The sequence below is a fragment of the Nuphar pumila genome, chromosome 11 (assembly GCF_984573655.1).
Source record: "Nuphar pumila chromosome 11, dmNupPumi1.hap1.1, whole genome shotgun sequence".
Lineage (NCBI taxonomy): Eukaryota > Viridiplantae > Streptophyta > Magnoliopsida > Nymphaeales > Nymphaeaceae > Nuphar > Nuphar pumila.
This window is the reverse complement of record NC_143259.1, coordinates 99,926,283-99,950,943: the sequence shown is the minus strand read 5'-3', so window position 1 is coordinate 99,950,943 and position 24,661 is coordinate 99,926,283. Positions and strand designations below refer to the sequence as shown.

The 24,661-nt window shown below is 37.4% G+C and overlaps 1 protein-coding gene across 3 annotated transcripts in view; it reads left to right on the top strand.

Moving 5' to 3' along the window:
* LOC149822594 (putative lysine-specific demethylase JMJ16) overlaps positions 1-7,978 on the top strand; it is a 40,390-nt gene extending 32,412 nt beyond the window's left edge. The window contains exons 6-10 of one of the 3 annotated variants that reach the window (XM_089981669.1): positions 2,658-3,026; positions 3,119-4,765; positions 4,873-4,950; positions 6,508-6,637; positions 6,756-7,978. In XM_089981669.1, coding sequence (XP_089837795.1) covers positions 2,658-3,026; positions 3,119-4,198 — 1,449 coding nt within the window. In that variant the 3' untranslated portion in view covers positions 4,199-4,765; positions 4,873-4,950; positions 6,508-6,637; positions 6,756-7,978. Of the gene's footprint in view, positions 1-2,657; positions 3,027-3,118; positions 4,766-4,872; positions 4,951-6,008; positions 6,136-6,507; positions 6,638-6,755 lie in introns of those variants that run through there. The other 2 variants (XM_089981668.1, XM_089981670.1) reach the window with 2 other exon arrangements.
* The last annotated feature ends 16,683 nt before the right edge of the window (positions 7,979-24,661 follow it).

Here is a 24,661-nt window from a genome sequence, read left to right as displayed (position 1 = left end):
AATTTTCTTCCATTTGGGGCAAATGGGTTTGATATGCCTGAGTTCTTTACAAAAATGGCAAGTTAATTTGCTATAGTCTCTTTTGCCATATCGATCATTTCCTCCTTGACCTTGATTTTTGAAATGAGGAGGTTTGTAGGCCTTCATATTATTCTCAGGTCTTGACACGACATTAACTCCTTCACAATCATCTTGAGAAGATAATGTAGCAAGGATGCTAGGATTATTCTTACTAATCCCCATACGGATTTTTTCACCACTTAGCTTGGTGATTACATCTTCAATAGAGGGAGATGTAAAGGCTGATAGAAGAGAGGACCAAATTTGTTCAAATTCGGGTCTAAATCCATTTAGAAAATTGAAGAATCGATCTTCTTCTAGTTGTTTGTGTCTTAACTCAATTGCTTCTCCGCTCCATTTTGGTTCGAGCATAGCAAGCTCGTCCCAAATGGACGATAGTTCGGCAAAATATTCCCGAATAGACAAATCGTTTTGTTGAAGGGTCAAAGTCTTCTTTTGAAGGTAATACTTGTGAGATAAATCCCTTGAAGTATACATTTTTTCAAGGTACAACCAAGCTTCAGAGGCATTTTTAAACTTAATGATGTTGGCGTTGATCTTGGTTTCTACGGATGATTCTTCATCTCCCACTCATCATGTTTTTTTGAGTAATCTTCTAGGGCTTTTTGTCTATCTTCCCCTTCAAGAATCTTAATATCCCCTTTTTCAATGATTGTAAGTTTGGGTTCGGGTTCCGGTATTGAATCTTGAACGTATCCCCAAGGCCCTTTCCTTTAACATGGGCTTCCATATTGCCGGCCCAAATATGATAGTTCGAACCACCAAGTTTAAAACCAAGGGAGAAGTGGGAGTCCTTTTCACCCATTAGAGAGGGTAGAAGATAGAAAATAACACTTACCTCAAAACATTTTCAAGTCTTTCTTGCTAAAAGAGGCTTCTAAAATATTGCCCGAAGAAGAATATCCACTTCAAATTCCAATAGCTTGAAGGCACGCTTTTTGAGGCACTTCAAAAAATAAAGAGATGCACGATCTTCCTTCTTCAACGAGGCTCTAATACCATGTAAAAGTATCTCTAACAAGATACTAAGATCAAGACCTTAATATTCTTGATAACAAACTCAGCACACATGCACGATAAGAACACTTTAGAACACTTGTACAAAAAAGCACAACTCACAAAATCTCACAAATGCGCAACAGCATAAAAATATTGGAACCACTTTATTGAGCACTTGGGCTTTGACTCAAAGCCATAAGAAATACAAAGGGGTGAAACCCCTATTTATAAGCACATAAAGGAGCCACAAAAGGGGGCTCCCAAGAGAGTCGTTGGGAGCCCCCAACGGTCACATATGTGACCGTTGGAGGCTCCTCAATGACTCTTTGGTGAGCCTCCCTATGTGGCGCAAAAACCAAGAAAGAAAAAGAAAGAAAGAAAAGAAAGAAAGAAAAAGAAAAAGTAAAAGAAAAAAAGAAGAATTACAATCATATTCCAAGGGGAATATGCATAAAATAGAAATTTACAGAAATACCCTTTTCGGGTAAAAAAAAACAAAAAAGAAATAAGTAAATATATTCATATATATATATATATTGAGATACATATACATATATACATAGTACCTATGTATATGTATTTCAATATATATATACATATGAATATATATACTAGATTACATAATTTAACAAATACATGGGCAAACACAAAAAACACAAATCTGCAAAATAACCAGGGTTACCTGAAGCGCCATAGTACATGGGGAAGCGCACTTCCCTGAAGTGCGTTTCGGAAGCGCGAAACGTGGCACTTCCAAAATGTGCTAGGAAGCACCAAAAAAAATTGGGAAGCACGCTTCACAATCTAAGAGAAGCTCGCTTTCCCTTATTTTTTCATTTTTTTTTGTGTTTTTATTTTTATTTTTCTTTCTTTTTTCTATTTTTTCGCTTCTCCCTCGCTTCCTAGGTCGCTTTCAGTTCGCTTCTGAGATGATTCCTGATTCGCTTTTAAGTCATCCCGCGCTTCTGAGACGATTCCTGATTCGCTTCTAAGTTGTCCCGTCGTGCTTGCCGTAAAAATTAAAAATTTTAAGGTACTAAAAAATACTTAAATTACTAACATACTGGTATTATCATGGATATATGGAATCATCAAAATGGGTGATCACATTCATGATTGCTGTTATGTATAGAAAAATAAAGGATAAATGGGAACTAAAAGGCTACTTGTAACTCTTGCTGCCATACTTCTCTTCTTAGAAGTGAGCTGACAAATGAGATCCAGAATCATTTTTACTTCAACAAATTGAAAGAGCAACAAACTCCTTTTCACTACATTGTAAAAATAAGATTTGAGAGATGAGTAATCGTTCCTAGAACAAACATTTTTTCTCCATTCAACCTGCTTCCCACTTATGTATTTCTTTGTCCCATAGAAAGAGAGGTTTAATTTGGAGAAATCCAGATAAAACTCAGTTGTATTAATACGTCATCACTTTGACAAAATGTAACAGCTTCACATTTTGAAAGATGAGTCATCACATTTGTGTTCATCTTTGTAGTAGTTCAATCTGCTTTTCAGAGTTTGTGTTGTGTTTTCAATTCATCATTAGTATCTTCTACCATGTTTTGCAACAGGTCACACAACTATCTCCTTCAGTTTTAAAATCTGAAGGGGTCTCTGTTTATCGTACTGTTCAACATGCTGGGGAGTTCGTTCTTACTTTCCCCAGGGCATACCACTCAGGATTCAACTGTGGTTTTAACTGCGCTGAGGCTGTCAATGTTGCTCCAGTTGACTGGTTGCCACATGGTCAAAGTGCTGTGGAACTTTACCGTGAACAGTGTCGAAAGACATCAATATCCCATGATAAATTGCTCCTCGGTGCAGCTAATGAAGCAGTCAAGGGTCTTTGGAAGCTATTATTACTTAAAGAAAGTAAGAAAGAAAATTTGAAATGGGAAAGTGCATGTGGAAAGGACGGAGTACTGACAAATGCAATCAAGGTAAAAGTGTGCTTATACATTATGCATCAAATATCGAATTAACCTGTGTCCGTTCTAATGTTTTCTTGGTTGTGATTGCTGTTATTCTATAGACACGAGTTTTGATGGAGCAGAGGAGAAGAGAGTCACTTCCCAAACTTTTTACAGCAAGGAGGATGCATACAAACTTTGATTTGACTAATGAGCAAGAATGTTTTTTATGCTTTTATGATTTACATCTGTCAGCAAGTGGCTGCAAATGCTCACCAAATCGCTTCTCATGTTTAGAGCATTCAAAGCTACTCTGTTCATGTGATCCAAGCAAGAGATATTTCCTCTTCCGCTATGATTTGAATGAATTGGACATCCTTGTGAAAGCTTTAGAAGGAAATCTGAGATCTGTATACAATTGGGCAACTAACCGACTGTCCATTGTTGAATCATCAGTGACATCACCTGAGGATTCATATGATTTGAAGCCAGAACCTTTATCTGATTGCTACAATTTCATCAAGTCAGGCGCAACAAACGGTGGAACTCTTACCACTATGTCATCTGAGACTTCCTGTAATTTAAAGCCAGAAGTTGAACTTGATCACACTGATTTGGAGACTATTGAGAGGGTGTCAGATAAGTTTTCAATTAACATAAATTCAGTTGCTACCAATGGCCATACTTCAGAGCTGGAATTAGACAGGAAAAGCAATGCATTTGAGTTTCCTTCTACAGAGGGAATGCTTGCTAGTGCAGATAGTCTGGAAAAGGTCGCTGACATGAATGAATCTGAGAATAATGGATCTGATGCTTCGGGAGCTTTTCAATCAAATTTCAAAGATAATATTGGCTTAGTTTTACCTATTTTGGATAAAGTAGATATTATGAGCTCTGCAGAAGTACCCTCGGCAACTGAATATGATAAGTATTGTGAGACTTGCCTGGTTCAGCAAGATTTGAGATTTAGGACACCCCTTGAGGGTGGTAACGATGTAATTCACGGTGATATTAAAGCTGATTTATGCGGAATGTTCTCTGATTCAGATAATGATGGACCGGATTCAAAACACAAAATGTGCATTCTAGGTGGTCCTCATATTTCTAGAGAGGGGGATATTGAAGTTTATTGCAGACAAAAAAAACATAGATCAGAAAGCAGTAGTACCTCTGGTTCAGAGAGAGAGAAGTCAAACCAGTGAGTTATTTAGGGGAAGTTCAGAGCAGTTCTTGTTGTCTGGAGATATTGATCTGAATAGTTAAACAGTAAATTTTTACATGCACATGGGACTGATCACTGATGCATCTGATGCTAAATGGGAGAAAAGATTGAATGGTGCATGTGCATAGAAGAAGGCAAACATGCTGAAACCATGGTTGTTGATGATACTGAAGGGGATAGGCCCTGCACTGAGTACATCTCCATGAATGCAAAAAATAGTTCACTTCTTGTAGATGGGAACATTCAAAAAAGCATGCACGATAAAGTGGAGAAACTTTTTGGGGTCAATCTTCAGCTTTTGCAACCATTTTATTACGACTCGTCAAATAACATACATGTCAAAGAAACTAGTTCATGCACGTGTAAAGAAATAAAACAGACCCAAATCAACTGCAGTTTTGTCCAACCTCTGGAACAGGAGCTTATAAACCTGCCTTTGATATTGAAATGATGTTGCATGAATCAGGATGTCATGTCATGCCTCTAAGTTTTGGAAGTGCGGTTCCTTGAAAGCTATGGTGCAGTCCTGAAGCCATATTTCCCAAGGGTATGCTTTACTCTCCCATTTAGATCACATTTTGCATTATTAACGCTATGCTAAAAAAATGTTTTTCAGACTGCAGAATTTATATGCTATTGCTTAACCTTCTGCAGGATATAGTTGTCATTTTCCATACTATACTTGGCCCAACACAAATTTGTAGCTATATCTCTGATGTGCCCATGTTTAAGGTGAGGACTACCCGTTTTAATTAGAACTGGTGATGTACCTGAGAGCAACACACTTTAGGCTCTCTTTGGGAGACAGAGTTGGGGAGGAGATGAGAAGGGTGATGGGAGTGGTGAAGGGAATGGGTGATGAGGCTGGAGTTGTCAACTACATTTTTATTAGGATGTAGTTGAAAAGTGGTCTTTTCTACTATCATCTCCACTTTTATCATCACTCCCATCTTCCAAATCCAGATTAACACCTGAAGTGGTAGGTGGGGTAGGTGAAGATTGGTGCATTTATTAAATTGCCATCTCCCCTGTCCCCTCCCATCTCGCACTCCCAAACAGAGCCGAAAGTATCATCACATTAGTGCTCTTTTGGAAATAGTGCTAATATTCATTGCCTCAACCCCTAATTAAGAGGACATAGTTGGAAGGTGCATTGTTGTATAATTATTTTCTTTATATTAAAAGTACTATAAATCAACTCGATTACAAAGTTTGGCATAACGATCCAAATGTGAGAGTGAGATGAGGAAGTAATAGTGAGAATTGAAATTGGAGAGTGTTTTTTTGCATATCTATTGTCACATTATTATGGAAATCTTTTGGTTCTCTTTTAGACTGTACCAAACTAATTCTCATATATCTAATGCATTCTGCTTCCCATGTTTGAAGCCCTTATTTTCTTCATTCTTGGGATTGTTTCAGTCAATTTATAAAGTTTTAAATTAGGGCTGTTGATGGGTCGGATCAGGGACTAACCTTATCTGCCCACGTATGTAGTGGTTAAGATTATATTCAGGTATCCTCGAGTCAGATAGAGTCATCCTGTACCTGACCAAACTTTGAAGTTTTGTTAAATGTATCAGGTTGACTCATCTCCGTTCTAGTCTGCTTTAGTGGATTACTGTACATTTCCACATCACCGAAACTTGTGAGCACTGAAGACACATTCATGCATATGTTTATGCATGTATGCAAATCTACATATGTACTATCAAAAGAAAGTTGCTTTAACTGTTTTACTAGTGTTGCTATTATTATTTTTTTATTACTATTACTTTTTTTTGGCTCAGCTAAATAAAAAACGCCCATCCATCACCGACTGCACATTCGCAGGCCTCAGGTTGGCTAAACCCTTGAGGCCCCACCTGCTCAATGGGGAGTGCACATTCGACCTTGCAGCAATGCATGATTCCCTGTGGGTTTCAAACTCGTGATGTCTTGTAAGCTTGGTGACTTTCACAAGTATTCATCCCTACCAGATGAGCAGGAGCCCTTGTGGGCTAGTGTTGCTATCATTCAACTGACATTGAATTATCTTTACAAAGTGACTTTTCTTATAGAACAATGCATGTTTTAGTGATTGGACACCGTCTATTAGCAAAAAATTTTGCTGGACCTGGTTCTCCTTTAAGCAGCTCAACTCTGAACCTTTATCTGATCGAACTTGGGCCCTTACTCTCAAAACCTTTCTACTTTTTCAGCTAGGTCTTATTTTATTGCTGTAGATCCAGGTCGTCTCCGATGATTACTGGTTGACAACCCTATTTTTTCTTTTTTTTTCCATGACAGATGGGGGAATTATGCCCCCCTTCCTTTTACAACAGTTATGCAACCAACTATATACCAGTGGGTTTGAACTTGCAACATTCCATCACATGGTGACGTGACTGCTCATACCAAATGAGCAGAGCCCCCGCTGGTAGTTGACAACCCTATTGTAAATGTTACTACTTTGCTGCACATATGGTGATTCTCATGTAGAGAAGCTCATATACACTTTCTGACTGCTACTGCAAAATTCTGTTTTTAAATCACAGATTACAATGGAGCATCCAACCGAGGTCCCCTGGGAGGTGCTGGGAAATGTTGCGTGAGAAACTGCCTGTTACAGAAGACAACACGCTGATGGATCATATTTGATGAATCATCATAAGGCCATGTATTTTAAAATGAAATAGAAATAACAATAAATATATTTGTGAACAATCTCATTGGGGACACCAATCAGGTCATTCGTTACCCGTAAGCACAAATAAACCATTAGTCACTGCAAATCAAACAATCAATTATATCATAATTTACCAACTTTTACCTATTCCACCGGGTTAGGTAGTAGGCAAGATGCGAAACTCAAGCGTTTTGATCGATTCTTGGACCATTTTGAGAACTTCGCTCTGAAACCAACTTTGTGTGAAGAGTTCTATGTTGTCTTCTTGGAGACTTATTTTCCTGACTTCGTCAGGGATAAGAAGGCCCATAAATTTTTGGAGTTGAGACAGAGTACTTTGTTGGAGTATACAAGCAGATTTTGACACCTAGAGCGATATTGTCTCAACATCTTTCCTATCGACAAGAGACCAGCCCTGAAGCTTGCGTGAGGATTTTGTGATGGACTACAGAACAAGGTCTTAGTTGGGTACTCTCAAACACGGTTGGAGGTGATCGAACTAGCCAACATTATTGAGTCCTTCAAGAAGAATTCAAGCAAAGTTGAGCCACCACCATCATCGTTAGGGACAAAGAAGGATTCACAGAAGTCTTTTACAAAGACATTTCAGAAGAACCAGAGGCCAGCCCCATATCAAAAGCAGTTGAGGCTCAGGGCAGGCAGCAACAGCAGCGACAGTAGGAATAGTCTATTGAGAGGTACCAGGGACCATGCAAGGCAGCTTTGTCCTAGAGAGACTGACGCTTGTTTGCATGGTAGCTGAAAGGGACACTTTATCAGGTTTTATCTGTGGAGGTGTGTTGCTCTTCAGCCTTTGCAGCAATGGTCGATGCCGCAACATATTCAACTTCAATAGACTCCTCGACAGTAGCAGACTCAACCAGCCCAACAACAGCAGAAGAGATAGCGGGTCGCGGGTGGGCCCGAGCCTTCAGGTCATAGAAGGTACTTTGGATATTGTTGACTTCTTCGCTGAAGTATTGTTTGATTTTGGTGTAACATATTCATTTGTGTCAAAGGTTTTTGCTTAGTTGTTGGACATTTCAGCAGTCGAGATAGATCGATGTGTGGCAATAGCCACCCCTTTAGGAGTGAAGACGTACTGTGTGTTGCTTCTCCCCAGATTTGTGGTATCAATTGAAGGTCAGTCATTCTCGATGAACCTTATCATTCTTGAAATGACGAGCTTCAATGTCATTCTCGTGATGGATTGACTTTGAGAGCACTTCGCCAGTTTGGAGTGTTGTAGGCAGAAGGTCTTGTTGGAGAGACCTAGTCAGTCTTTAGTCGAGTTTTGTGTAGTTTGACCCTCCAGTGACAGGAGGGTGATCTCTTTGTTGAGAGCTTCAAAGTTTATGCATCGTGAAAGTCAGATATTTCTCGTCAGTGTGGTTGCTCTGAACCATGAGGAAACATCGATATTTGACGTAGAGGTTGTTCAAGAGTTTGCGAATGTCTTTCTAGAAGATTTGCCTGGTTTTCCATCGTCGAGAGATGTTGAGTTCTTGATAGATCTAGTGCTTGCTTCAACTCTCGTATCTAAAACATTATATTGTATGGCGTCTATCGAGCTAGCAGTATTGAAGAAGTAGTTATAAGTGCTTTTGGAGCAAGGTTTCATTCAGATGAGAGTTTCGTTGTGTGATGCTCTTGTTCTTTTTGTCAAGAAGAATGATGGATCTCTGTGATTGTGCATCAATTACATGATGCTCAATTAAGTGATGATTAAGAATAAGTACTTGTTGCCTAGAATTGAAGATCTGCTTTATAAGCTTAAGACGACCAAAGTATTCTCGAAGATAGACTTGTGGACGGGTTATCATCAGTTGAGGATTAAAGAAGAATATGTGTCAAAGATAATATTTTTTACTCGATATAGGCATTGCGAGTTCTTGGTGATGTCATTTGGGTTGACGAATGCTCTTGTAGTTTTTATAGATCTGATAAACCGAGATTTTTCTCAATACTTGGATCAGTTCGTGATCATGTTCATCGACGATATCTTGGTGTATTCTGATGATGCAGAGCAGCACCGAGTTTATCTTTATATTATTTTAGAGATGTTGCGAGAATATAAGCTTTATGCCAAGTTTCAAAGTGCGAGTTTTGGCTAGACACAGTGATGTTTTTGGGCCACATAATTTTTGGCAACAGTGTCAAGGTAGATCCAACGAAAGTGGAAGCAATGATGACATGAGATCCATCGAAGAGCATCACAGAAGTTCATAGCTTTTTGGGCTTAGCAGGCTAATACCGACGATTCATTCAGGATTTTGCTAGAATTTTTGTCCCTATAACGAAATTGTTATGTAAGGAAGCGAAGTACGTGTGGACGCTGTAGTGTGATGGGAGCTTCAAAACCTTGAAGGAGAAACTGACTTCAACCCCAATTTTAGCCTTACCCAGTGATTTAGGAGGCTTTATTGTTTACAATGATGCATTGGGTATTGGCTTGGGTTGTGTGTTAATGCAGCATGATAGGGTAATCGTGTATGCTTCAAGACAGTTGATGACTCATGAACGGAATTACTTGACCCATGACTTGAAACTAGTTGCAGTGGTGTTTGCACTAAAGTAAAGTTATAGATACACTACTTATATGATGAGACTTTTGAGGTCTTCTCTGGCCATAAGAGTCTCAAGTACATCTTTTCGTAGAAGAAATTGAATCTGAGGAAAAGAAGATGGCTAGAGTTATTGAAGGACTATGATTTCTCTACATCATATCATCCATGAAAGACCAATGTTGTTGTGGATGCATTGGGCAGAAAGACTTCAATTTCATGTTTTATTAGCCAAGATTGGGATATTTTGCAGAACTTTATAGATTGACAATCGTTTGTGGAGAGTTTCGTCCACTTTATTTGTGTGAATCAGGTTGTTTCTTGCTCAAAAAGTGAGTCTTGACTATGAGAAGTTTGTGGCAAAGGCCAGTAAGGTTGAGTCTTGATATTCGTGTAGCAATGACAGAGTGATTCTTTCTATGCAGAGAAAGGTCATTCGATGATATCGATCTGGACCTTCTGATGCTTGCCATGTGGCGAGCATCTTTTAAGGTTAACGACAATTTAAAAAAAAAAGTACCGTGCTGATGAAATCCTAAAGAGGACATGCACCCTGTCAGTGCTACCCACGATGGCGAGCTCCTGTAAGTCGGTGAGGCGGGTGCTGGAGGCCTAGAAAGCGAGGTCGCCATTGAGTTCGGGGGTGTTGATGGTCAAGTAGATGATGTCAAAGTCGGAGCGGGCAGAGATGAAGCCCTGGACCCTCCCGACGACAATCGAGTTGCTCTCTAGCAGCTCGGTTATGGCGTGGCAGAAGAGGAGCACACCTGCCATTGTGGGCAGTGCAGGCCAGGCTGAGCGCGGCCTGGATGGGCTTTGTGGTGGCTGGAGGAAGAGAGAGAGTTGAGGAGGGATGGTGGTGGGGTTGGGGTTGGTGGGTGGTGGTGATTCAGAGACGCCGGGGGCGAGAGCTCTGGTGTTGGGATCCAGAGAGGGGTGCCCTGGTGTTGAAAAGAGTACCTCTCCTTTTTTCTAAACCAAATAAAGTTAATGGCATAAACTGCTGTTAATCTTAAAAGATGCTCTCCATGGGGAGAGCATCAGAAGGTCCAGATCGACGATCAATATCATTGAATGACCTGATTGCACCGCCAGAATTGGCTCATCCTGCCTGGCCTAGCTCGTGGTGGCGCTGGTTCCAGGCTTTTGCTTTTTTCAAATGATTTGGAACATAATTTGCCCAAACATGGGCATCAATGCGCATAGGCATAGTGATAAATATCAATGATATTTTGAAAAAATTGCAGAAAAACATGATATTTTGGTTGTTCTTTTAAAACGAGCAAAATACCATGATTTCTTGAAACATCATTGATATTATCCTTTATAACGAGATATTGTATTACAATATTTACCATTACATTGGCGATTTAATGTAATGGTAATGAGTCATACTATGAAACTTTGGGAGAGGGTGATTGAGTCTAGGTTGAGGAAGGTTGTCATGATATCGGAGAATCAATTTGGTTTTATGCCTGGAAGATCAACTATGAAAGCTATACATCTTCTTAGACAACTTATTGAGAGAAATAGAGAGAGGAACAAAGATTTGCGTATGGTTTTTATTGATTTGGAGAAGGCATACGATAGAGTACCTAGGGACGTTCTCTGATGGACAATGATGAAGAAAGGTGTTTCTCTCAAGTACATTAGTATAATTAAAGATATGTATGAAGGAGTAATAACCAATGTTCGTACTTGTGGAGGGGTGACAATCAATTTTCCTATAACGGTTGGGTTACATCAAGGATCTGCTTTAAGCCCTTTCCTATTTGCTATAGTGATGGATGAGCTTACGAGACCAATTCAAGAAAATGTGTCGTGGTGTATGTTGTTTGCTGATGATATTGTTTTGATTGATGAGTCTAGAGCTGGGGTTAATGCTAAGTTAGAATTATGGATACAGACATTGGAAGCAAGAGGTTTTAAGTTGAGTAAGAGTAAGACAGAATACATGGAATGTCGATTTAGTAAGCAACGAAGTAGTGATGGGAGTGTAGTGAAGCTTGGTGAGCAAGAAATACCGGTAGATGATTGTTTCAAATATTTGGGATCTATCATTCAAAAGTATGGAGAAATTGATGGAGATGTAAATCATAGGATAAATGTTGGGTGGATGAAATGGAAGAGTGCAACTGGAGTGTTGTGCGATCGTAGAATGTCATTGCGGTTGAAGGGAAAGTTTTATAGGACAACTATTAGGCCCACTTTACTATATGGTACGGAATGTTGGGCTGCCAAGAGACATCATATTCAAAAAATGAGTGTAGCTGAAATGCGTATGCTGAGATGGATGTGTGAAAATACAATAAAAGATAAGATTCAGAACGAGGTGATACGTAAGAAGGTAGGCATTGCACCCATTGAAAATAAGATGAGAGAGAAACGTTTACGGTGGTTTGGACATATTCGGCGAAGGCCTAATGATGCTCCAGTTAGAAGGATGGAGAAATGAGAAAATATATTAGTTAAAAGAGGTCGGGGTAGGCCTAAGAAGACATGGATGGAGGTGATAGGAAAGGATATGAATGCTTTGAACCTCACCGAGGACATGGCATTGGATAGAAATGATTGGAGGAGAAGGATTCATGTGGAAGACCCAGAATGATTTTCTTTTTTGGTTCATATCGCCGACCCCAATTGTTTTGGGATGAAGGCGTAGTTGTTGTTGTACATTGGCAATTTAATGGGTCAAAATGGCACTTTGATTTGTTATATGTTTTATTATTTTTTATTTGTTCTAACAAATATACTTAAAAAAAAATTAACTTATTTATTTTGCTGACGAAAAATGTTTAATACCTCACACTAATTTAGCTGTCGTTATTTTATTGTTTTAAGTTTTGTCGTTGTTGGTAGTCTTGCAGCTCTTGCATAAATATCTTCATTATCGTAGGCATCTATCACGCCAAACCTTAATTCACTGCCATGGTCCTTGTTTTTTAAGCATCTTTGTTAGAATTTTGAACAGTGATTTTGTAATTCTGTACGCTGCAATGATACATCACAAATGTTTGTGAAACGTTTGATAAATGATAAAATTTTGATCTTGTGCTGAGTTGTTTACTGACTGAAATTTGTTTTTCTCCCAAGCCACTGTTCCGTTATATCATTATGCATTTGAACTGAAATTATAGTATTAAATTCTAATTAGTACGCACGTTATTTATTTTCAATAAAACGAAAAACTAATCATGACTTGCTCAAGTCAGTGCCAACCACGCCATAGTCAAAAGATCGGGTGCAATATGATTGCACAAATATTTGTGCATTAAGCACCTGATCACCCTACATCTTGGGGACAGGGCTTGTCAGGTGTGAGACCCAAGACCTGATGGAGGGCAATGGAGTGCTTAATGCACAAAATTTAGTGCTCGATCGGCCGATGATGATGATGTGTAGATCATATCCAACAATCTTCATGAGGGTGTCTATTCTCTCCCGTGCAAAAACATTATTCAGTAAATATATTGCTACCATCAGTTACTGGTGATGATCACACGTCATTTGACAACGACGGTAATCATGTGCAATTTCAAAATAATCTTTAAGACCCAAGAAAATGTACGCATCATTCTTCAGTGAGCAACAGCATTCCCCATTATTGTCAAGGATCTATCGACAACAAGAGGCGAGAGGGTGGTGTGTGTTCTCCTCCAATGCCACAATGAGTGTTTGGGGGGTCCTAGCGCCACGTATGTAAGCACATGGGGCTTGTATCCTGTGTATGTCAGCATCACTTAGCATCGGAGTCTGGTGCGGCTGTAAAGACTTAAGTACCCTTTCTTGTTATTCTTGCCATAAAATGACGGTTTGAGAAAATGATAAAAATGTCTATTCAAAAAAAGGGAAACAACGGTTCAAAAAAAGGACAAAAATGTCTTCCATCCAGAAAGTCGAGGATGATGTTGACTCTTCAAAATCTAAACAACGAAACGAACTTGAAGCTCTCTCTCTTTCTTTTCTGTTTGAACTTTTCGTTGTCATCTTCTTCTTCTTCCTTCTCCGTAAAACACTTTAAAACTCTCTCTCTCTCTCTAGAGAAGAAATTAAAGGAGGCAAAGAGCCGACGATCTGATGGTGATTGTCATCCTATTTTTGCTAGCAGTGGTCAGAATGCTGCCCTCGTCCAGCGGGCAACCGACTGCGGCGGCCCCTCCTCCGCCTTCGAGGGACACCTACAACAGAATCTTCCTCCAGTACACCTACAACGGAGTCTTTCAAAGTACAATCCGTCTACCCCCTACGTCGGCAATACTTCCGATTAGGGCTATGCCTTCCTGACCACCCTGACGTTGCTCAACACGGGCGTTGGGAATGGCACGTTCCTCTCTGGCTTCCCCATCACGAACCTCAAGAATGCCATCAGGATGGCTGATGACTACAACCTGATCACGACGAAGATCGTGCTCAAGGGGGTGGTATTCAGCATCGCGATTTACGAAAATCGTGTAGCGCAAAAAAAATGGCAAATCGCAAAATCACGTAGCGAAAAAAATAAATAAATGGCAAATCGCTATACGATTTTCATAAATCGCTATATCAAGTAGTGATTTACGAAAATCGCGTAGCAAAAAAAATGGCAAATCGCTAAATCGAGTAGCGATTTACGAAAATTGTGTATAAAAAAACGGCACATCCCTAAATCGAGTAGTGATTTACGAAAATCACGTAGTGAAAAAAATAGAAAATCACTAAATCGAGTAGCGATTTACGAAAATTATGTAGCGAAAAAAAAATCATGGAAAAGGGTGTTACAAAAACCTCGAGCAAGAAACAACCGAAGGAAACATATGAGCACCACAGTCAAACAAAACACTTTATTGATCTTTTTCGACAGTTACAAGAGGGAAAGAAAAGAAAGAATTTATACAAGGCCCAAAAAAAATTTGTTTTGGGGGGCGCTGCCTCCTAGAAACCCCCTGCCAGGGGCGCCCCCTGGACCCCCGCTCGTTGACCGCACAGCGGGACCCGCGCCAGGGAGAGCCCCCAGACCCCCTCCTGTAAGGGCAAAAACTCAGAATCAGGCTCCACAACTCATCAAGTTGAACCATGCTACAGTCAGTGCACAGGTCAGTCAGTGCTTGATGGAGCAGTGTAGGATCGTTTGCTGGATGTGCATAGAGGCAGAAAGAGAAGGGAGAGAGAGAGAGGGTTGATGTTCATGGCCTTCTTCAGGGGGGATCCCTTTCTCAGATAATCCTGTAGTGCAGGGATTGAGTCTTAAATAACCATCTTCAGGATACTTAAGTCTTTGCAATCGCTCTTTTTCTAGAATCATCGTTTTTATGACACCCATAGAGGAAAGGGTACTTAAGTCTTTTCAACCGCACCGGACTCTGACACTAACTAATGCTGACAAACATGGGGATACGAGTTGCAATTGCTTACATACGTGGCGCTCATTGGGACCCCCGAACACGAGATGTAGCTAACAACCGTCTTTCGGGGGGGGGGAGGACATATAACCTACTTCGACAAGAGGCTGAGGACAACAACTAGGGGTGGAGCCAGAAATTTAAATTATGTTGGGCACAAATGCCACAATCAATAGAAAAAAAATCATTAAAAAAACACAAAACTTTAAAATTATAATAAAATCAAACAAGAAATCATGATTCATACTAATTGAAAGGCAGACAGGATACCACCGGGGGGCTTTGCCTGGTTGGTAGGAGCTATCAGTGCATGTCTCCTTGTGGTGAGACGTTGCAGGTTCAAACCCCAGTGGCACATTGAATAATAATTGGTAGGGATATGCCTAACCCCAGCTTGCCTTTTCCAAAAAAGAAAAGCAAACAAAGAAAACCCTAGAATCCTAATAGAAGTCAAATATAGAATGATTATTATTGCTAATTGAAAAGAAAAAAAATAGAGAAAATGTTCAAAACCCTAATTAGACAATCGACCATATCAATTTGGTGACTTGGTGCCAAAACCAACTTCTCAAATCTTAGAAACAAGGCTACAGAAAGAGTAGGCAACCCATCATTCAATAGCACCAATTAAATCAAAATAAAACATAATGGATCTAAACAAACATGGTGGCCGTTCAGATCTTAATTCTCAACATCCAAAAAGGAACCAGCAAAATAAAACCAGATTTGGATGGCACTGACCCGTGGGCAGGGAAAGGTTGGGCTCATAGGAAGAATCATAGACAAGAGATGCGGGAGAGGGCAACAAGCCCCGCTGCCATATGCCAGTAAAGAGGGGGACCCAAGATATACGCGGTCAAGCAGAACCCCAAAAGCACTGCCAACGATTTCAATAATAGGGTTGGGGTTACTAGATGGTTGTTGCCTCGCCATCTTCTCTCAAACCCCAAAAGCACCACCAAGGGCTGTCAGGCACAGTTCAGGGTGGGCACGTGCCCACCCTCCCCACAACATGGCTCTGCCCCTAACAACTATGATCATTGTCCCAGCAACAACAGACGATGACATGCCTGACAATTTCCCAGATCAATGATGATGATCTAGCCACTAGTAATTAACTAATTATGACATCATTGATCCTCATGATGTCTTCCTAATCTGCACGAATATGGGATTTTTCTCGTATGTGATTTCAACCTAAATCTTTCTTATCAAATAGTTGCAATGATGGGACTCCACAAAATAGATTTTTTAACATAAAGAAATTTGGGACTTTATGCATTTTTCCTTCATACATATATGAATTTACGCTTAAATATGTGACATTTCTCATATAAAGAGTTGCGATGAACCAGTCTTCTCAAAAAAATATATGTGGTTTTAACCTAAATCTTTCATACCAAATAGTTGTGATGATCGGAACTCCGCAAAAACAGTTTTGGGAACATAAAGAAATTCAGGACTTTATACATTTTTCCTCTAAATATGTAGATTTCCTCCTTCATACATATGTGAAATTATGCTTAAATATGTGATGTTCTTACAATGAGTTTTGAGGAATGGGTCTTTCGCAACAAAATATATGTGATTTTTCTCGTATGTGATTTCAACTTAAATCTTTTGCATTACAATGATTGGAACTCAAAAAAAAAGTTTTGTGAACATAAAGAAATTTTAGACTTTATATGTTTTTCCTCCAAAATATGTGGATTTACTCTTTCATACTCATGCAAATTTATGCCTAGATATGTGATGTTCCTCTTACAAAGAGTTGCGAGGAATGGGTTTTTCGCAACAAAATACATGTGATTTTCCTCATGTGATTTCAACTAAAATATTTTGCATCAAATAATTGCAATGATCAAAACTTAGCAAAAAAGTTTTGAGAACATAATGAAATTCAAGACTTTATATGTTTTTCTTTTAAAATATGCAGATTTCCTCTTTTGTACATATGTGAATTTATGCCTAAATATGTGATTTTCCTTCTACAAAAAGTTGTGAGGAATGGGTCTCTTGCAACAAAAAAATATGTGATTTTCTTCGTATGTGATTTCAACCTAAATCTTTCACAACAAAGAGTTGTGAGGATCGAAACTACACAAAAAAGATTTGTGAATATAAAGAAATTCAGGATTTTATGTGGTTTTTCCTCCAAAATATTCAGATTTCCTGTTACATATATATGTGATCCCTCAATATGTGGATTTCTTTATGCATTATCGGAATGTCTATACAATTTTCCTTTTATATAAATGGATTTTCTCTTACATATGAGGATTTACTCTTAATTCACCTATTTACAACACTTACGATTTACATTAAACATGCTTACAACACTTACGATTTACATTAAACATGCTTACAACACTTACAATTTACATCAAACATGTTTACAATAGTTAAAATATGTGGATTGCCTCCTACTTACATATGTGAATTTTGGATTAAACCTATTTACAACACTTACATTTTATAGCCTCTTACATTAAACTTGTTTACAACACCTACAATTTGAACACATAATTTAAACTCAATTTAAATATCACATACAATTGTTAAATTGTTAAACATATAATTGTTAAATTGTTACATAATTTACACATCATAGAATGTTTAAAGAACATCAAAAATTTAAACTCATGATTTACATCCTTAAAGTTCGATAATTCATACAAATTTACATTGACTGTTTAAACTAAACTCTTCATAATTGTCCACAACTCATCTATCAAGACATCACCAATCGGTACCTCACTGACCGATGCCTCATCTACCTTCATCTTTTTATTGGTCTTTGTACCATCTGTGTTCTATTGAGGTTCATCTTCGTTCTTTGATTTTTTTTTTTTGCACCCTCCTCATCACCCTTCCTTTTGTCACCCTCCACAGCCTCTGCAAAATTTATGCGTTCATAGAATTTGGTCATACGACTCCTGAACTTTGTGGCATCTTTCTAAAAAAAGGGTTATCAACAAGCAACTAACTATAACTTATATCCCATGAAACTGAACAAAACATGTACTTATGTGAAGTTCAATTTTCAATTTCTGCCCAAGTACTTCATATACATGTATATCCTTGAATTTTTGAAGGGATAAAAATACAAGTTTTTCACCAAAAATATTTTAGAAAATAGATCTGAGATCTGGATCCAAATTTGAGAAGATAATAAGAACTGTTCTTCAAGATCTCATGCCTTTTCTCCTCCGTTAAGCGGGGATCGGCCCGATCAAGGACCGGAGATCGTTGTTGTTGGAGCTTGCATTGTGAAAACAAGCGTACCTCAAACATGAATTCCTAGAAAAAGTGAGTTTGGTAGTGAAGACCATAAAAACTCAAGAAAAATATGAAACAAAAACACTTTAATATTCGTTAGAAAATCTAAACAGAATAAATGCCATAAAATAAATAAAATAAACAAAAACAGAAAGAAAGAAAGCATCACACATCAAACTTGTGTAGCCCTTTCTTTATTGTTGATAAGCGCGGAGAATCGTGGATGGCACTTCGGTTATGTTCGAGCTTCAAATGGGATGAGATAGGGTGATCAACCTAGGCTAGGTTAAGTAGGCTAGGCTAGGTCATGTAGAAAAGGGGATGATTCCATATTTATAGTTTTCTAGGTAAATCCATGTATCCAGGATACAAAACTCTGAACCCAGCCTAGATTGAAAAGGACAACTCCTAATAGGTTGTTTTTGAATTAGTGACTAAGATTTAGCCAAGGTAGGTTGCCTAGGATAGGATTTTCATTTAGGAAAGAGGTTTTAGGACTTGGAATCTTTCCAATTTTGAGTTTGAAAGATTGAGAGGGCAATTTTTATCCAAAGGGTGTGAAATAAAGGTGGTTAACGATAAGAAAATGGCAATTGTCGACAATTTTCTCTAATAACATGTTCCTCTAATGACACTTTCCTCTAACGACAAGTTAAGTTATCATTAGAAGTAGACTGTAATGATAATTCTTGACCTCTCACAAAAATTATTCATAAAAAAATTTGTTAATGACACCTTTAAACCTTTAATGACAAGTTATCTTGTCGTCAACATTTTTGGGCAACTGCTAACTATTGTAGCGAAATTGGGTAAAAATAAGCCCGACTAGTTAAACTTATTTTGGCCATAACTTCCTATTTAGATGTTGATTTGAAGTGATTTTTGATGTGTTAGAAAGCTAACATCCTTACTTTAATTCATCTTTTAAGTTAAAAACTAAATTTGATCATTTTGGTGGTCAATAATTCACTCAAAGTAGGACCTACCTGACAAATAAGTTTTTTACTAGACAACTCACCTTGTTTTGGTTATAACTTTATACTTTGATATCGTATTGACTTGATTTTTGGCTCGTTGAAAAGCTGAGACCTCTAGTTTAATTTCTCTTTTAGACAAAAATCTTGAGCATCTCATTTTAGATGCCAAAAATGAAGTTTAAGTTAATATCTTTAAAACGGGTCAAAAATGCTTAATTTTGGTATGTGACTCTAACATGAAATGATGGTTAAATTTTGTGTCTACAGATGCCCCTCTTTATTATTGAGTGTGCAAAGTTTGATCGATAACAAAGAAATAAACACACTAGCTTTAAAAGATGAAAGGATTGACTCTAACACATTATTTTTGAAAGTCGATTCTGCAAAGAGAAAGACATAGACGGTTACGTGTACATAGTCCAACATGAGGGTCGCTCTAAGGTGCTTGACTCATTTAGGCAAAGAGGTCTGGCCAAACGAGGTTGGTCTACAAACTAAACTAGTCTCTTGTTTCACACAAGGGCTTTTTCTTGAACTCAGCGACTATGAGCGAGAAGTCTCTATTGAGCGAGATCGGACAAAAGATGAACAATTGTCTTGTCACTTGAAATCGCATAAAAGATGGCCAATGATTTGATAAAAACAAAGACTTATTTTTTAAAAGACAAAGACAAGCTTTTTGGGGGCAAAATCATCGAAAAGAGACTGAGACATTTTTGACTTTTGATGAAATAAAATGGAATGATGCCTTTTTCAAAAATGCACCTTTGGGAACAAGATAAGGGTTTATGATAGTTTATGTGCTTATCAAATCGGTTTTGGATTGCTCTATCAATTTGTGGAACAACCTATGGACCTAATATCCATCTATCTACATGTTGATCCTACGATAGGATTGGGTAGGCTTTTTATAATGGGACAATTGTGTTTCTAAGAACTATGTTAGATACAAGAAAACTTGTTAGTAGCATGTAGAAAAATGCATGACATTATATGATGATGCATGGCGAAATGCTTTGATTTGACCAATTTTGATCAAGGTGATCACCAAGCAAGTTTTTAAGATAAATTCTCAGATGCATGAAAGATTATTTTTTTGATAAAACAATACAAAAGATACTTGATCTTAGATTGCTTGAAGTGAATATTATCATCTTTGATGAAAAATGATTATATTGTCAAAATGCATTTTCAGATGTTCCTCGCTCCCTAGATTGATGATCAATTGTTCAAGGTGGGTGGGTCTGGACAATGACCAACCATTATTCTCAAGAAGAAACAAGAACCTTGTTTCACACAAGAGTCTCTCCAACATAATGAGTAGTCGTGCAAAGTGAGAAGTCTTGTCGATGACCAACCATCGGTCTTAAGACAAAACAAGCAAGACAAATGCAGCTAGTTAGATAAAGACATTTTTAAAAGATTGACTCAAAATGAAACTGCATGTAAATGCTATGACATTGATTTGTGCATTGTAAAAAACCCAATTTGGATAAAATTGATAAAGATTACAAAAAAATTTATCAAAACAAATCTTGCTATAGGATTACCTTGTAGACCTTTGCGGGTCAAATAGGATGACATGAATAATGGAATGTAATATGAATGTTATGATGAGACAAACAAATTATGATGTTAAAGAACTTCATGACAAACAAATGAGAAGACAAAGATGACAATTATGAATGATAATGGTGCATGACATAATGCTAAGTACTATGGTGAGACTTATGAAATGCAATGTGCATGACGACTTAAGTCTAAAAATTATGCTCAACATTTTTTTCTCAAAATAAGAAGGAACAAACTCTTGCTAAAAAAAAATTGGAAACGAATGTTGGAAATAAATTTTTTTTATTTGTATGAATACTTGTCATAGAAAGTGTTACAGACATGAGAAGAGTGAGTGCAGAAGTGAGTGTTTGCAACTTGCATTACTCAACGATAATTTGATTCTTTGCCAATGTTGATTGGATTTCAGTTGTTAGTTTTTACCTCTAATTGAAGTCATCATAAAATAGATAAGCTCACTCTTCTCCACTAGAATAAACCTTTTGTTTGACCTTTAACTTTCAAAGTGACTAGTCATATCAGCATATGTATAAGCTCATGCTTCAATAGTTGCCAATCTAATTTCATAAAGGTTAAGACTCTAGAAACTTCCAAATTAGCGAGACTCTTTGACCATGTAGGCCCGAAAATGAGAACTTCAAGTGCATAAAAGCTTAGAACTTTTCAATCTGATGCACTTTAACCTCCTCACTCCAAGCTTTACATCAAACTTATTACTATTAAATATTTTCAAGTAGCCAATCATTTTTCAAAGACTTTGAATAAAACAAATAGGACACGGGTTATTGAACTAAGTGAATGGTAATGATAATGGCAAGGGATGAAATGGTAATGACTTTATTTTTTTTACTTTGGGTATCACGAGGCTTAAAAGAGTACCAATAAAGTTTGGACACATCATTCTTATACGTAAGGCTAAAAAATAATGGGTTAAGGAATACTAGGCATCTCTTACTTAAGATCTTCGATTGCAGAGGAAGCACTGAACCTTTTGGAGCTTTCATACCTTTTTCTTTTTTTCTTTTTTTAATACCCTTTTTTGGGTTTTTTTTGGCATTTTTTATGAGAACTAATTATTTTCTTGATGCTCCTCTTCATAAAAAAAAATACCCCAAGATAAAGCTTGAATGAGTAGGTTTTGCGTTGTAGAATGATATGACCAACTTAGTCCTTCTCAAGGATATTGAAAACACAACTTATGACCAAAATGTACTCGAGCATAAGATGAATAAGTCCACAAGACCAATCAATGGAGGGAGTGAGAAGAAAAGGCAAAGAAGAAGGTAGTCATGACATTTTTTAACTTGAAGAGTTTTTCCTCTATGTGGATCATCATAGTCTTAAACCATATAATATGAGTCTCTACATGTCCTTGTATGATTCATCCTTTCTTATTGTTAGGCTTTACAAAGAGATTTATCCTTCTATTTCATTGTAAGCTCAATCATCTTATGTTTTCTTCTTAAAGGACTTGACCTTCAAGTTTCTTCTTCACAATAACAGAAAAGAAATTGATTGTTACTAATGATGCAAGGAGTGAGATAAAGTGCATGTGAACTTTTTATAAATACAATTTCTAGACAAAATTCATTCAAATAAAAAAATAAATTCCAGCAAAAATGACAATGATTTTGAAATTTTTAGATTTTTGGGATTTTCAAGATTTTCTCATTTTTTATATTTTTCAAGATTTTCTAAATTCTTTTGTATTTTTAAGATTTTTTAAATTTTGTAGATTTTTAATATTCTATATTTTTTGGATTTTTTAAGACTTTTTAGATTTTTTAAATGACTATTTATAAAAGACAATCTGACAACTTATTCATATTCCCAAAGGATGTGGGAATGATGGACACATGGCTTTGGACTATAGAGGTTGAGAGCAAACCTAATCTGGATGATATAGTTTTACCTCTTGTGACTTTATGACCTGATGTAGAGAACATAGTGTGCTTTGGATCAGACCCATCAATAGGTTGCAGATGCTACGAGGATAGGTTCATGACATTTCTCTCTTGAAGTATATGCAGACCTATATTATGATTTTGTCCTCATTTTCAACCTTGATCTTTTAAAAGATTAGGAATTATAATTTTGCTTGGATGTTTTCCCAAATGTGGCTATGTAAGATGACATATGATGTTGATCTTCTATATCATTGAAAATATTTGTTGACTTTTTTGCTCTCTTGATCTAGCATAGATTTGCTCTGTATAGTGCAGATTGCAGGTGATTTCTTCAGCATTATCAGAGGTAGAAGCTTAGATCAAACTTACGAAGATGTTGGCTCTTTTTTGGATGCTACTCATGGTTCCAACTGAGACCAAAAGATTAAGGAATAACATGAGTATAAGAATAATAAAGTTGTATCTTTTCTCAACAAATTTTGAGTTGTCTTGAAGAATTTCATCAATAGAATTTTCTTCTTCCTCATGAGAGACATGAGGAATTTCAGCTTCTTAAGAAATCTCCATGATATGATTTGGACAATTCATATGAGCATGATCATCTGTGTCTGCCGAGTTGGATGAATCAAAATCTTTCATTGCATCAACATATTCAAGGTTTTCCTCTTCGGTAGGATTCTCAGATATATTTTCTTCCTAAAAAACATGAGTGTCAGGGGCCAACTCAAGCATAATTTGAGTTTCTTCTTTTGGAACCATGAGAGGACTTTTTTATTTCGAAGCCATAGCAGGAACTTCTTCTTTCTCTTTTGTAATGATGGATTAATTGGCTAACTCAAATATAATTGCTTTTTTGGGATTTGGACAGAAGCATTGTCATCTTTCTTCTTGAGTTGGGTTTCACCTTGGTGGACCTAAGGACAGGAAGCTGTAGTGATTCTGACTGTTGTGAGGCTCATTTTTTATTAGTTGAGTCAATGTAGACTTTGAGAATTATGATAAATTTTCTTAATATTGGTTAAGCTTTTCTAATCATGTGGAGTTCCTTATTTTGAATGTGACTTGGTTCCTCCTAAGCTTCTTCATTTTTTAAGATCAGTTCACCTTTGTCATGGTGGTCCTGAATTATGTGCTTAAAAGAAATGCACTTTTCAATGTCATGGCCTAGGGCCTAATGATATCTACAAAATTTGGTGTGGAAACTTCCTTTCATCTGGAGAGGATTTGACACTTTAAGCAATTCAAAATTCTCATGTTGCAATAAAATACTCAGGACTTGAGATTGAGTATGTTGGATCTCAGTGAACTCTCTGACACTAGACCATCTTGGATTTTGGGCTTGCCCCTCGTTTTTCTTGAGAGACTGTGACTTTTTATTTTCTTTTCGAGGAGTAGCCAAAGTAACTTGGCTTCTGGGTGAGTCGTTCCTTTTGGATCTATCCTTTTCAGACCCAGTATTGACCAGAATTTTACCGTACATGCCTCTTTTGAGGTTTGACTTCATCCAAGTGGCAACATCAATCAAAACAATGAATGTCTCACACTTTTAAGTGGCTAAGAGTCCTTTGAGAGGTTGATTGAAATTGTTTATAATGAGGGCAATGACATGAGACTCCTGAATTGGGTCTTTCATGCGATGATATACTGATCTCCATAGATTGATGAAGTCCTAAGTGTCATCATCTTTCTTTTGCCTAAGATCGTAGAGTTGACTGATCATTGGCAGGGTATCCATTTTGAATTTGAATTGCTCTATGAATAGGTTCATGAGGGTCAAAAATTGTTTGATTTGATAAACATCCAAAGTAGAAAACCAAGATAGAGATTTACTTTCAAGACTTCTCAAAAACCATTTGATGAACACTCGATCATTGTGCAGACAATCAGAACAAATATCCAAGAATAGGGTGATATGAGTTTGGGGATTTTTTGTAATATTTAACTTCACGAACTTTCAAAGAGTAAGACTCAAATGTTCACTATCTTGACCTAGGATAAAATCCAGAATCTCATATGGTTGCCTTTCTCCTTTAGCTCCATTCATCTAGTGGGTCACATTTTGGAGTTCCTCTTCAATGTTCCAGACCTATTCTTCATA